Genomic DNA, 14,860 nt, shown 5'->3' with positions numbered 1-14,860 from the left:
TTCCCAATTACACCAGATTTTACATCCTCTCCTCACTTTGAGCCCAGACAACACAGGAATTCTGCCAAAACAGGGCAAACAGGCAAGGCTGACCTGCTCTCTCTAGAACTTGAGGCCTTTCCAGAGACTCAGGGATACCCTCACTGATGTCCCGCTCCCTGCAAAGGAAACCATGGTCTATAGTTTGTTCCATATAAAATCAATCAGGCAGCCTATCCAGAGAAGGTCAGAGAATGTGGTTCTGGCCACTGACTCACTTTTAAGTTTTTCCAAAACTGATTCAGGGAAGACTTTTTAAATACCAACCAACCAACCACTAAGAATCTGACTTGGATGGAAATTTGTATAAAGAGTAGGCAGCTACATAACCAGAATAAGTGTGCTGCCACTTCATCCAAACAACCTTCAAGACAGTTCCAGTTTGCGTAGATGTGGCCAACACATTAACCTTTAAAAAACCTCTAAGATTAACCAGTTTCTCCTCTTATATTCCCGTATGGTCTACTTCTTTGTTGAGATGTGGTCAGAAAAGAAAACAGCTTGGGGCGCCTGGCTGGCTCAGTTGGTAGAGCATGTGACTCTTGATCTTGAAGTTGTGAGTTCAAGCCCCATGATGCATATAGAGATTATTTAAAAATAAAGTCTTTAAAAAAACAAACAAAAAAAAAGCTTTATTCAGTTGTTTAAGAGAAAAAGGAAAGTGTAAAAAGACAAAGAAGTAGAAAAATAAGACATGGCTGAGTTACTTGAATTCAAATGTGTCCATAACTACCAGAAAGACTCTCACACTATATCTTAACCCTTGCCTTAACTGATTATAATTAAGCCCCAAGTATCAATGTCTTTATTAATCATGTGTCCAGCTTCAAGAAGAACTGAATTCTTCAATAAGAATTTCTTCTACTTGGCAATTTCCACATCACTTTGTAGACAAGGTTCCTGAGGCCCCAACTACAGAACGTAACTCAAAAGCTCCTCCGCCAAAAGACAAGTCAAGGGTCCAGGTTTCCTGACTCTAGGGCTCTCCACTTTGCATGCATTTCTCACAGAAGCACCTCTCAAAGAGAAAGACACTAGCAGGCACATGCTGAAATTTGTGTATAAACACTGAGGAAAACCAAAAGCAAAGATACTTTGAGGATCCAGGAATCACACTACTGGGTATTTAGCCAGAAAATGCAAAAACACAAATTCAAAGGGATACCTGCATCCTGATGTTTTTAGCAGCATTACTGACAACAGACAAACTATGGAAGCAGCCCAAGTGTCCATCAACAGATGAATAAATAAAGAAGAGGTGGTGTATATATATATACAATGGAATATTACTTAGCCATAAAAAGAATGAAATCTTGCCATTTGCAACAATGTGGATGGAGCTAGAGAGAGGCTAAGGGAAATAAGTCAGTCAGAGATAGACAAATACCACATGATGTCACTCATATGTGGAATTTAAGAAACAAAAGAGCAAAGGGAAAAAAAGAGATAAATCAAGAAAAAGACCCTTAACTATAGAGAACAAACTGATGGCTACCAGAGGAGAGGTAGATGGGGGGATAGGGGAAATAAGTGATGGGGATTAAAAAGTATGCTTATCAGGCACCTGGGTGGCTCAGTGGGTTAAAGCCTCTGCCTTCAGCTCAGGTCATGATCCCGGGTCCTGGGATCCAGCCCCGCATTGGGCTCTCTGCTCAGCAGGGAGCCTGCTTCCCCCCACCCTCTGCCTGCCTCTCTGCCTACTTGTGATCTCTATCTGTCAAATAAATAAATAAAATCTTTTAAAAAAGAAGTATGCTTATCATAATGGAAAAATAAAATAAAATAAAATGATAAAAGCAAAGGTACTTTTTGTCTTTCAGAATCCTAAGTCCAAGTATCAGATACATTCAATGTGAAACAAAGAACGGGGGGAGGGCAGAATATAACAATAAAATATTATCCTCTTAATAAAAGGGTCTATGAAAAAGAATGCTGAAATCTACAACCATAAAGAGTGTGTCTGACCCTCTACTAAATGTATAATTATATGTTGCCACAGTTCCTTCATTTGTCAAAATACCATCTTTGTAACCTAAACTATCTCACAAGGGCATGACAACAGTTATGGGAGCATCAAAGAATACAAATATATTTCTTGAATCATTACTGTCTGTAAACCTTAACAGGCACTATAAATTATATCCCAACCCAAAGAAGCAAGAGGTTGAATCTACATAGAGAAATATACCCAAAGGTCATAGTTAAGAATACAGGACAGTATCTGGGGGTTAAGAATGAACACGGAGATGGAAGAACATTCGGGTCAGCATGGGAAAAAGGATCTGCAAAGGAAGGGAGGTTGCATATGTAAGATGAAAACCAATGCTCTAGGGCGCCTGGGTGGCTCAGTGGGTTAAGCCGCTGCCTTTGGCTCAGGTCATGATCTCAGGGTCCTGGGATCGAGTCCTGCATCGGGCTCTCTGCTCAGCAGGGAGCCTGCTTCCCTTCCTCTCTCTATGCCTGCCTCTCTGCCTACTTGTGATCTCTCTCTGTCAAATAAATAAATAAATAATCTTAAAAAAAAAAAAAGAAAACCAATGCTCTATCTGGGGGGCGGGGCAGGAGCTATTCAAAGATAGCTGCCTTGATTAGCTTCACCCTGCTGAGCATCTAACAGCTCCTCCTTTCGCCTGCTTGCTTCTTGCATCTTTAATAAGTGATGAAAAGCTGCAGTGTTGAGGTCCTCCTGTGCATGTGAAGAAACAGCAGTGACAACAAGCTGAAATGATCAAGCCACAGAAGGTTTCAATTCAAACACAGGATATTTTCCTGTGCTCCTGCTAGAATTATAGGACAGCCTTCAGCAGCTGCTTTTCAAAGAGCTAACAGCTTGCATTAGCCAGAAAGGCAGGCTCACAGTTAGTTACAACAGCTGTTTTCCCCTTCTTTTACCAAGCAGCAAGACCTCCTCGCTTACTCAGCAGGACAAAATCCTCAAAGATGAAACTAAGGCAAAACAGACCGCAAAGCACAATTTCCCCCCAAAGATAAGTTGGTAAATTCCAGAGGGAAAAAAATCTGTTCAGAAGCTAATCACAGGAGAGATTAGTCAAGCAACCTACCTACCCATAAAGATATTTTCAAGGGTGAATAATGTTATTTTATGGGTAAAGTAATTCGAAGATGGATGAAAAAGTGATTCAAACGAATGCATTCAAAAAATGCATCAAACAAGGCATTGTGCAAGACTGACAAATCATCATTATGTTGTAATTACATTCCCTATATCAAAGGGGAGCAACGACCTTCAATACAGACTTCTGTGGGGAAGGCCAGGATCTAGCCAAACTAAGTCCTCCAACTCAAAGGCTAGGTCTTGGAGAATGACGGAGGGGGCACTTTAGGCTGAGGCAGCAAGGAAATGTGGATCGGGTCGGGGGAAGGCAGCATCTCTGAGATGGTGGAAGTGCACAAGCACCCCAGGTCAAAGACCCACAGCTCACCTCAGCTCAAGAGGAGGATTCACATACCGGAAAACTTCTCTATACTATTTTTTTTTTTTCCTGGCTGTGGTAACAATGCAGCATTTCATCAGAACATACTTATTATAGATTTGGACTTAATGTGTTTATGTAATCTTATGAAAAGCTCATAAAACTACATGATCAACCTTCCCTAATACATTTTTGGGCATAATGTGAACAATTTACATCAGATTACAAATATTAAAGACCTAGCATGGAAAAAACAATTAATAAATGAATATATGTATGAGTCTCTCTCTCTCACTCTCTCTCTGTCTCTCTCTCTCTCTCACACACACACACACACACCACCACCACCACCACCAGACAAGGCCTGCCGTTTGGGCCAGATTATTTGCTTATAAATGTCTTAATCTTTGGAATTGGGGCATCTACCCCCACCAGCTATCTTCTCCCCATCTCTCCTCCCCACCTTGGAAACCCAAGTCCAGAGAGACTTCCCCCAGTCCCCCAGCAGATGGGGTCATTCTTCTACTCCCTCCCCAAGAAAAATGAACAGGAGAATCTTCCTAGGTTTCTACATCCAGTAAAAAGCCTCTGGGCTTCCCTTTTCAATACCAGAGTCAATCTTTCACTGTTCAAGACACTGAAAATGTGGGTGCCCTAGAGCAGCTACTGCTGTTTAAAACCTGATTAGACTATTTCAGGGCTACAAGGGAATTATTCAAATAAACATTTTCTAATAAGGTTTTAAAGAAAGTCATGTCAATGAATTGGTCTCTCTTAATACCTAGATAAATGAATGACAGAAGCCTAAGACATAACGGGAGTAATTCTTGTTTTCCTTTGACCTCAGTATTTTTTTCAAATATAAATTTGTTTTTATTATCTTAAACATTAAGAATGGGTGGAAATCATTGAGGAAGCTGAGGTTAGGGCAAAATCAAACAAATGACCACAGGATACTAAAAAGTGAAAAAGTTTAGAAACCATCATTACAATGACTGAGAATGCAGAAAAGGATATCTATCTATCTATATATATGAATTGATATAAATATATAAGTTTGTAAATGTATTAATAGATATATAAAGTAAACTAATTCATAAGAATTTCAAGTTAATTTTTTAAATGTTAAAAAGACTTTTTACTGTCATCTGCACACGATTAAATTGGGAAGTTATGGTCAGTTATTTCACCTTCGGTGGTAAACCTACTAGTTTTAAATTCATAAATAAACTGAACATTTGGAAAAACAATAAGGTTACGTTCTTCTAGCCTCAATAGGGAGAAGGTAGAAAGTGCCACACAGTCAAATCAGTTAAGCCCTTCATAACAAGTTGGCTGAAATTACTAAATAGGTTGTTTTACTGACTTTCTTCCCTTACTACAGAAGGAATATAAGCTCAGCATAGAAATCTAGAGAAGAGAGTCGAGCAAAAGTATAAAGTACAAACTATCTGTATTACTATTCCCCAAGATAGTCCCGTCTGCATTAGTTCTGGCCAGCCTCATTTCACACTAAAATCTTCAAAAATAAACACGTGATTTTATTTTATTTTAAAGATTTTATTTATTTATTTGACAGAGAGAGATCACAAGTAGGCAGAGAGGCAGGCAGAGAGAAAGAGAGAGAGAGGGAAGCAGGCTCCCTGCTGAGCAGAGAGCCCGATGCGGGACTCGATCCCAGAACCCTGAGATCATGACCTGAGCCGAAGGCAATGGCTTAACCCACTGAGCCACCCAGTCACCCAACCTATGTGATTTTAAAGAAAAGTTATATTTGTGTAGTTTTGATTATGAGCTAATCCTCTTATAAACCTTTTAGTACCTCTCACAGTGCCTGCCTCATACTATATACCAAATAAATGCATAAAATATATTAGCTTATTCTCTTTATTATTTTTCAACTTTTAAATAACTATTGATTTCAGTGATGACTGCGGTCTTCCAAAGGAAAACTGGAAAAAACTCTGAAAAAAACTCCTAAATGAAGTTCCTCTCCTCACTTTCACATGTTTATGCTTCAATTTTCTTTATTACATCCAACAACCACATTGAAATCTATATAGAATTAATCATAGTAAGAACTGATGTTTAATATGCACAGGGCATATCCTCTGAACAGGAAGCATATTTTTCTCTATATTAAGTACAAAATATATTGCAGTCACAAAATATCAAAAATGTAATTGAAATGGGGAATTACACTGAATCTAAATTAAATTTTAAACATCACTGAAATAGATTTAATTCCAATAAAATTCACGTAGTCACTAGGGACTAATAAACTGAACTCTAATGACTCATATTCAGGAAGAAATTTTAGTTTCATATTCAAAATTTTAAATTAAACCAGAACAGTGTTATTCAAATATTTGCAGGTATCAGGGTGTCTAGAACACAACAGCACTTTTCGCAAACCACCTAAAACATTCATTAAACTTCAAAACAATTTAAATAAATAACTCTTTGCAAAATCAGACCTCTCCTTCCACTAGATTCTATTATACCTGAGAAAAAAATATCGGTGGGAATAGGAAAGAATGAACTGTTCTTTGAATTTAATAGCAAAACTCAGTTCAAGTTACACCTCTGAAGAGTTCAGAAGCACTAGAGTGGCCACATTTACACATGCAATTTAAATTACATCTCTTCATGCCCTTTTCCCATTTAAAAATGCCAGCAGCACCTAATTACTTCAATTACCCACCATCTCTGATTGGCTTTTGTCTTTCCCTTTAGAAAACAGATTTGGCTCTGATAAACTAGCAATCTCCGGTCCCCAGGACCTTTAAGATAACGGAATTCCTGTACTGACCCATCATCTTCTTGCTGATTCCATCCAGCAGGCTTGCCTATAACTGGATCAAGTTTCACTGAGCCACCCAGGTGCCCCGCTTGCTTTCTTTTTCATTTCAAAATATGTTTAAAAATGTTTATCTACCTCCTTCCTATTTTATATTGTAAATTTTCATGACAAATCACAGTTTGTATATATTTTTAATGCTGATAAATGTGCCACAAAATTTTTTAAATGAGTCTCTGAAAGTATATCTACATATTCAAATTATAAGCCCAATTTTTATCACATAGAGGAGGCTCAAAAAAGAAAAACAAGAAATAACATCTCTTAGCTTACCATATATAGGGGAAAACACAAAGTAGTTCAGACGACAAATGTTATAGGCTTCAATTCTGACATCTTTCCAGATGCCCTGGGTAGGAAAGGACGGCCCCCAGTCCCAACCAAAGGAACTCTGCTCCTATAATGTCAAGGGGAAAAAAACCAGATCCCAATTACCATGAAATTTAAACACTATGGAAAACATGTTCTTCTAAAATATTACATACATGTATATTAGTTTGCTAGGGCTATCATAACAAAATACTACAGAGTGGGTGGCGTAAACAACAGAAATGTATTATCTCACAGTTCTAGAGGTTGGCAAGTCAAAGATCAGGGTGCTGGCAGGTCTGGTTTCCTCTGAAGACTCTCTCCTTGGCTTATAGACAACCACCTCACTGGGCCTTACCATAGTCTTTTCTGTGTGTGTGTGTGCTTGTGTGTGTTGTGTGTGTGTGAATGCGTGCCCTGCATGCGTACACACACGCACACACATTACCTTTTCTTAAAAGGACATCATTCACACTTGATCTCCCACCCTAAAAGTCTCATTTTAATTTAATCCCTCTTTAAGGACCTTATCTCCAAACAAGGTTACAGTTTTAGCAACTGAGGAACAGGATTTCAACAAAAAAATTCAGGGAGGAACACACAATCCAGTCCACAATAGTGTTTGTGTATATGTGTGTGTCCCATACAGAGCATCTAAAAAGGCCTCCGATGATCCCCTCCTGGTATTCATGCCCTGTGTAATCCCCTCTGCTCCAGTATGGATTACACCTAGTGAATCACTTCTAAACAAGAGAATACGGGAGAGGTGATAATCACTTCCAAAATTAAGTTATAAAAAAACTGCACCTTCTGTTCTGGGTACTCTCTCCCATAATCTCCAGGCCATGAGGGAAGCCAGCTGCCACGTTGTGAGGTGACCTCTGTGGAGAGGCCCATATGAGTAAATGAGCTTGGACGCCAATCTGAGCCCTACCGATAACCACATAGATAAGCTTCGGCCCAAACACTTCAGGCCCAGTAGAGCCATGAGATTACCACAGCCCCAGTCCATACTTGACTGTAACCTCACGACTGGCCTTCAGCCAGAGGCACCAGCTAGTCCACACTCAGATTCTTGACTGACAGAAACTACGATAACAAATGTTATTTTAAGCTGGTAAGTTTTGGCATAAGTTGTTATACAGCAATAGATAACTAATACAGTTAACTAATACATGAACCTATGCAACCCAGTTGTTTGGCAGAAATGTTTTAAGAACCTAAAATCTGATTATGTACTTTTATTCTTCAAAAGCATATGACATTGAAGCACTCTTTAACCTCTCCAAAATGTATCTGAACCTATCATTGTATTTAACCATAAAGAACATTCTATTTAAGTGTGATAGCTATAAAGAATGAGGAAACATTTAAAAATAAAGATAATAAACAAATTGAGGCTATGAGCTGAGCTTTAGAAAGGAATAAACACCACAATAAGTAGTAAGCTCTTTCTGAATGGAACATTTGTAGAATAGAGCCTGAGGAATCGGCCAAACTGTTCTCACTTAAGTATTTCCTAAGATCTGTATTTATCTGAGATAGAGATAAATTAGTCTCCATTACAGAGAAAAACAGAGAATTAAAACCACTTTATACTATTCACATTTGTCTAAATTCACCATTTCAGCATCAGATTCTCATGTCTGGAATGAAAGTCATCTTGGGGCTATTTATTAAAGAGTTTATAAGTTCAAGTATGTAATTCCTTTATTAGAGACAGGGATAAGGAGGAGGGCGAAAATATTCAACATCTTATAAGGCAAACTATTTTCCCCACCAAGGGCTACAAATCACTCTGTATTCATAAAACTTCCTCAGATAAAAGTTTTCATTAGTCAAAAAAGATTTGTGAACTGCTTTTTATATTTCAGGCAGGAGTACATCAATGTATAAAACAGACAGTCCTTCCATTTATAGTGTTCACAGTATCCAGGAAATTCAGGTGCTGAATAAATAATCACAAGTGCAAAAGACACCAACAGGGAACAATCTAATGGGGGAGAGGAAAGAAAAGAATCAAGCAAGGTTTCCCTGAATAATAGTATCTTTCATATGGAGATCTGAAGGGCGAGTACCACTTGTCCAGTGTGTTTAGGAGAGAAGTATAAGCATCCCTTCTGGAAGGAACAGCATGTGGCACCTGGATGGCTCAGTTGGTTAAGTGACTGCCTTTGGCTCAAGTCATGATCTCGGGAGTCCCGGGATCAAGTCCCGCATCCCGCATCCAGCTCCCAGCTCCGCAGGGAGTCTGCTTCTCCCCTCTCATGCTCTCTCTGACTCTCTCTCTCAAATAAATAAGTAAGATCTTTAAAAAGAAGAAGAAGAAGAAGGAACAGCATGTGCAAAGGCCTTGAGGTGCAAAAGACTATGACATATTCCAGGAGATGAAGAGGGAACAATAGGAAGAGAAGGGACGAAGACAGAAGTGGGCATGAGTCAGACTAAACAAAGATCTGTTACTTCAGCAATGAGAAAGGCAATGAGAAACTGTTGAAGAGTTTTAAGGACAGTGCTATAATGATTTTTGTCTGAAAAGAAGATTCTGGCTGCTCTATGTAAAATTAATTAGAGGAAGGTAAATTAGGTTGTAGGTTGCAGTTAGGTGGCCAGGATAATACTTCACGCAAGAAATGATGGCTTGAACTCAAGCATGATAGAAGAAATAGAGAACAGGAAGATTAAAGAACTATTGAAGAGGTAATGTCCACATGGTCAAAATGACTTAGGAATGGACTGGAGGAGGGAAAAGAGAGAGGAGGAGTTATCAAAAACAACTCTTGGGTTTCTGGCTTGAACAACTATCCTGGATGGTATTCCATTTAGCAAGTCAGGGAACCCTGGGAGAAGGATTCAGATCAAATGCAGTATTGGACATCCTGAGTTTTAGGTCCCTGTGAATTAGGTAACTGAAGATGCCAAGTAGGCAATCAGTATAAGGCCTGGAGGTCTGGACTTTAGATACAATATTAGAAGTCATTAGAAATTCGACTGGTGGGGCACCTCGGTGGCTCAGTGGGTTGAACCTCTGCCTTTGGCTCAGGTCATGGTCTCGGGGTCCTGGGATCAGGCCCTGCACTGGGCTCTCTGCTCCGCAGGGAGCCTGCTTCCCCCCTCTCTCTGCCTGCCTCTCTGCCTACTTGTAATCTCTCTCTTTCTGTCAAATAAATAAATTCTTTAAAAAAAGAAATAAATTTGACTGGTTATTGAAGAAGTGAAGCTAAATGAGATAGTTTAGAGAAGGCACAAAATTAAAGGAGGAATGTGTCTGGAACAGAGCAAAGCATGAATGATACAACTTCTAAGAGGGATAGGTTGATCTGGATAAAGTAACTTAGAAGGAATGGCCAGAGATATGGGTAAAAAACAAGGGGGTGGTGGAGAATATTGCTAAGAGGGTAGCTGAAGTGATATGCCCCACCATCCAGGCTGAAAAGGGAAGAAAGCAGAGGTAAGAGGGGACCTGTGTTGATAGCGCTACTCCACTTACTTCATATAATCAGTAACACACTTAGAAGTCTGTAACCACAGAAATAAGTCTCCAAAATAAGTACAAACACTATCTTACATTCTGAATAGCTATATAGCCCTTCATGCATGCAAAATGCATTTACATTATTATTTCACTGTATGCTCCTATCAACACAGTCAAGAAGGGAAGGATTAGCTCCATACATAAATGATGGACTTGCGTAAGATCATTCTGGTCCTAAGGCCAGAATTCAGATCTAAGATTCCTGACTTGCTCTCCAATTCAGGTCTTTTTCCACTAGACCATGCTAGTCTAGCCAGAAACATCAAGATGCAATTCAGTGCTCTGGTTAAGTTTGCCCCAGGGTTAGTGTTCCACACACCCTGAGAGCAGAATCTTGGGTCTGACTCCTGATTTCAGTGATAAGGGCTTTGTTCTATCTAGAGAAACTGAAAGTGTGTTTTCTTTCTTTTAAGATTTTTCATTTATTCACTAGAAAGAGAAAAAGAAAGAGCTCAAGCAGGGGGGAAGGTCAGAGGGATAGGGAGAAGCAGGCTGGATCCCCGAACCCCAGGATCACGACTCCAGGCAAATGCGGAAGCTTTACCAACGGAGCCACCCAGGTGCCCCGAAAGTGTATTTTATTTGCCACAAACTGACATGGATATATGCATAACATATACATCCTTTCACTGACGACTGGAAAAGTAACATTAGGATTCAGGAGGTTCTCAAAGATTAAAGACAGAAAAGAGAGAAAACGCGCAAACTCTAGTATTCAAACCACTGTGCCATTTGAAGCCGAAGGCCAAAAACAAAAGGTGAATTTTAAACAAGTCTCAGTACACAGTATTCCACAGATACCTCCTGACTGCTCAGTTACAGACCATTCCTTTACGGTAGTAGGAACAAACAATTGTATTGAGACACTGACACAAATATAAGTAGGTTGAATAAAACCAGAGGAGGTATAATTTTGACCTTAGTACTTGTATCAGAGAAACATAATTTAGTGATAAATCCAGCCAGTCTGAAGAGAGCCACTTAACTTAAATAATCAGAATTTACTAACTGAGGCTTTAGCTAATAAATACTGGAAAAATATTCTCAATATCTTCACAGTGAAACCAATGCTTACATTTGTTTTTTTAAAACCAAATGCCAATTTCCAAAAATATTCAAAATAGAATTACCATACACTGCAGTATCCCACTTCTTGGTCTTGATGAAAAAGAACTAAAAGCAGAATCTCAAAGAGATATTGGTACATCCATACACAGCAACATTATTCACAATAACCAAAAGGAGGAAGTAACCTAAATGTCTACTGACAGATGAATGGATAAATAAAATGTGCTATGTACATACAATGGAATATTATTCAGACTTAAAAAGGAAGGGAAATTCAGACACATGCTACAGCATGAAGAACATTATGCTAAACGAAATATGCCAGGCACAACAAGACAAATGTGCATGATTCCACTTATCGGAGGTATCTAGAGTAGCCAAACTCATAGAAACAGAAATAATGGTGGTTTCCAGGGGCTGGGAGGAGGGGGAAATAAAAAGTTTTTATTTATTAACGATTTTATTTATTTGTGAGAGATAGAGAGCACAAGCAGGGGGAATGGCAGGCAGAGGAAGAAGCAGGCTCCCTGCTGAGCAAGGAGTCCGATGCGGGACTCCATCCCAGGACCCTGGGATCATGATCTGAGCCAAAGGTAGACCCTTAACCTACTGAGCCACCCACGCATCCCTGGGAATTGTTTTTTAATGGGTATGGAGTTTCAGCTTTGCAACATGAAAAGGTTCTTGGGATTTGTCCCCCAACAATGTGAATATACTTAATACTAGTGAACCACACACTTGAAAATGGTAGAGATGGCCAATTTTGTGCTATGGATATTTTATCACAATTAAAAATTTTTTAATAAAAATAAAATAAAAAAATTAATGCCACAGAGCAAACTAATCCAACCATACTGGAATAAACTCAAGTCATTTAGACTCAGATGAAACTCAAGGAAAAATAATCATCATGTGGATTTTGTCATTTTTTTTATGTCATTAGATTTTATGTGAACCTAGCAGTAAAATATAAGAACACATCAGCAAATATATCAGTATTTCCAGAAAGCTTCCTAGTAACACAAATCACTAATAAGTATAAACCATACAATCTGGTGAAAAGTTGGATAAACTTAAATGCTAAAAAAAATAATTTGTAGGGGTGTCTGAGTGTCTCAGTCAGCCCAAGCATCTGACTTTGGCTCAGGTCATAATCTCAGGGTCCTGGGATCAAGCCTCACATTGGGCTCCCCACACAGTGGGAGTCAGCTTGTCCCTCTGCCCCTCCCACAGCTCATGTCCTCCTTCTCCCTCTCTCAAATAAATAAATAAAATCTTAAAAAAATAATTTGTCAAATTACATTATCAGTCACCTATTTTTCTTCTTTTTCTGTTGTTACCTAAGTTTGAGGTATGCTTCAGGAAAAAAATCTACTAGAAAGACAACGATTCTTCAAAAAATTCGTATAACCTTTTGGTTCTTATTTCAAGTGTTCCATCCCATGAAGCAGGCAGGAAAGAGATGCCCAACTTCTAAAATACTATTGGTGGGACGCCTGGGTGGCTCAGTTGGTTAAGCAGCTGCCTTCGGCTCAGGTCATGATCCCAGCGTCCTGGGATCGAGTCCCACATCAGGCTCCTTGCTCGGCAGGGAGCCTGCTTCTCCCTCTGCCTCTGCCTGCCATTCTGTCTGCCTGTGCTCGCTCTCTTTCCCTCTCTCTCTCTCTCTCTGATAAATAAATAAAATATTTAAAAATAAAATAAAATACTATTGGTGTCTTCAAACAAGCATTTCACATGCTGGCATACCTCACCCTCAAGCCTAACGCCCCCTCCATTTGCAAGACTGTTACCTTTCGAATGAAGTTTACATGGCATTGGCCCTTCTGCACAGGCGGAGGACAGTCTGGAGGCACAGAGTAGTTAGAGTGAGCTTTGCTCTGCTGGGCCGCATACAACACTGGTGACTGGAAACGTAGCTCAAGGGAGTTCACATCTCTAACCACACTGGTAACATCAAAGCTCTGCATTAAAGAAAAGAACAGATGTGGAAGTGGACATGTGTGTAAAATTTTAGATATAGATATAGATATATAAAAATGCGTGAAAGATGAGTAAAATAATTGAAATCTTTAGGGTTAGCCTTTTTGTAGAAGAAAGCACTTCACTGAAATAGTATAACCTAGTTGCCTGCTTATAGGTACAAGCGAACACATTCTCCTACCCAAAAGTAGATTTCTAGGTTTCTCCTTCTATTTGTACTGACAGATGACGGTCCCGGGCAAAGAGAGCAAGCAGAAAATATCTTTAGTCCTGGAATGTCTGCTCTGGCTATTTGAGATGTGGCCTTGAACAGCCAGGGAATTTCCTAGATGCTTCGTGACAACCTGACTCTCTGGTATGAACCGCATGTTATTTCTAAGTCATAAGTTATTTTTGTTTTTGAAAAGTTCTACCCTGGAATGGAGACCAGGATATGATATCTTAATGCAACATCATTTGGCGTTTCACATGAAACTCTCGATCACCAAACAACAGAGAAGGGAACAGCATTCACTGAACACTTCTCCTGTGCCAAGAACTGTGTCAAATGTTTTACATCATTAGCTTATTAAGTCCTCACAACGACTCCACGACTCCACGAGGTCTGTGGTGTTTTCATCACTCAACAATGAGGCAACTGAGAAAGAAAGTAACCTAATCCATGCTTCAAAGAGTATTGCCTGGGGCGCCTGGGTGGTTCAATGGGTTAAAGCCTCTGCCTTCAGCTCCCGTCATGATCTCAGGGTCCTGGGATGGAGCCCCACATGGAGCCCCACATCGGGCTCTCTGCTCAGCAGGGACCCTGCTTCCCTCTCTCTCTGCCTGCCTCTCTGCCTACTTGTGATCTCTCTCTGTCAAATAAATAAAATCTTTAAAAAACAAACAAACAAAACAAAAAGCATTGCCTGCATGGGCAATTATGCACTTAACTTTCTCTATTCACAACAATTAACACACAAACACGTAACAATTAACACACAAACACGTAACAATTAACACACAAACATGTATCAGTAGCTTTTAACCTGACGTCACTGGATACTTACATATCTTTTGAACATGTTGCCTGTTTTCCCAATAGGAACACTATTTAGCAGGACTTTTGCAACTGTGTCGACGCCCTCAAAAATCAAATTCACTTTTTGCCATTTGCTTAAAAAAGAAAAGATTTTTAAAACAAGATGTGTAAAACATGAACTTAGATAAATCTTTTTTAATTAAAAACTAAAGGAATAAATATTTCACAGAGATTACACAATCTTAAAAGGCAGATTCCAATGAAATTTTCATAAGTATTGATTTAATACATTTTTATTTAAATTCAACTAATTAACATATGACATATTATTAGTTTCAGAGGCAGAGTTCAGTGATTCATCAGTCACAAATAACACCCAGTACTCATCACATCACATGCCCTCCTTAATGTCTGTCACCCAGTTACTCCATCTTCCCGAATACACCTCCCTCCAGAAACCCTCATTTTGTTTTTGTTAAGAGTCCTTTACGGTTTGTCTCCCTCTCTGATGTCGTTGTATCTTATTTTCTCTTCCCTTCCCCTAGATCCTCTGTTTTGTTTCTTAAATTACACATATGAGTAAAATCATATGATGACTGCCTTTCTCTGATTGA

The 14,860-nt window shown here is 39.2% G+C and overlaps 1 protein-coding gene across 4 annotated transcripts in view; it reads right to left on the bottom strand.

Moving 5' to 3' along the window:
* The window catches only part of MANBA (mannosidase beta), a 122,839-nt gene that overhangs the window by 88,624 nt on the left and 19,355 nt on the right, over positions 1-14,860 (bottom strand). For all 4 annotated transcript variants that reach the window (XM_059172008.1, XM_059172023.1, XM_059172032.1 and 1 more), the window contains 3 exons: positions 14,275-14,380; positions 13,039-13,209; positions 6,607-6,730 (listed from right to left, as the gene is read on the bottom strand). In XM_059172008.1, coding sequence (XP_059027991.1) covers positions 6,607-6,730; positions 13,039-13,209; positions 14,275-14,380 — 401 coding nt within the window. The remainder of the gene's footprint in view (positions 1-6,606; positions 6,731-13,038; positions 13,210-14,274; positions 14,381-14,860) is intronic.

The sequence above is a fragment of the Mustela lutreola genome, chromosome 1, assembly GCF_030435805.1.
Source record: "Mustela lutreola isolate mMusLut2 chromosome 1, mMusLut2.pri, whole genome shotgun sequence".
NCBI lineage: Eukaryota > Metazoa > Chordata > Mammalia > Carnivora > Mustelidae > Mustela > Mustela lutreola.
This window is presented reverse-complemented; position numbering and strand designations above follow the sequence as displayed.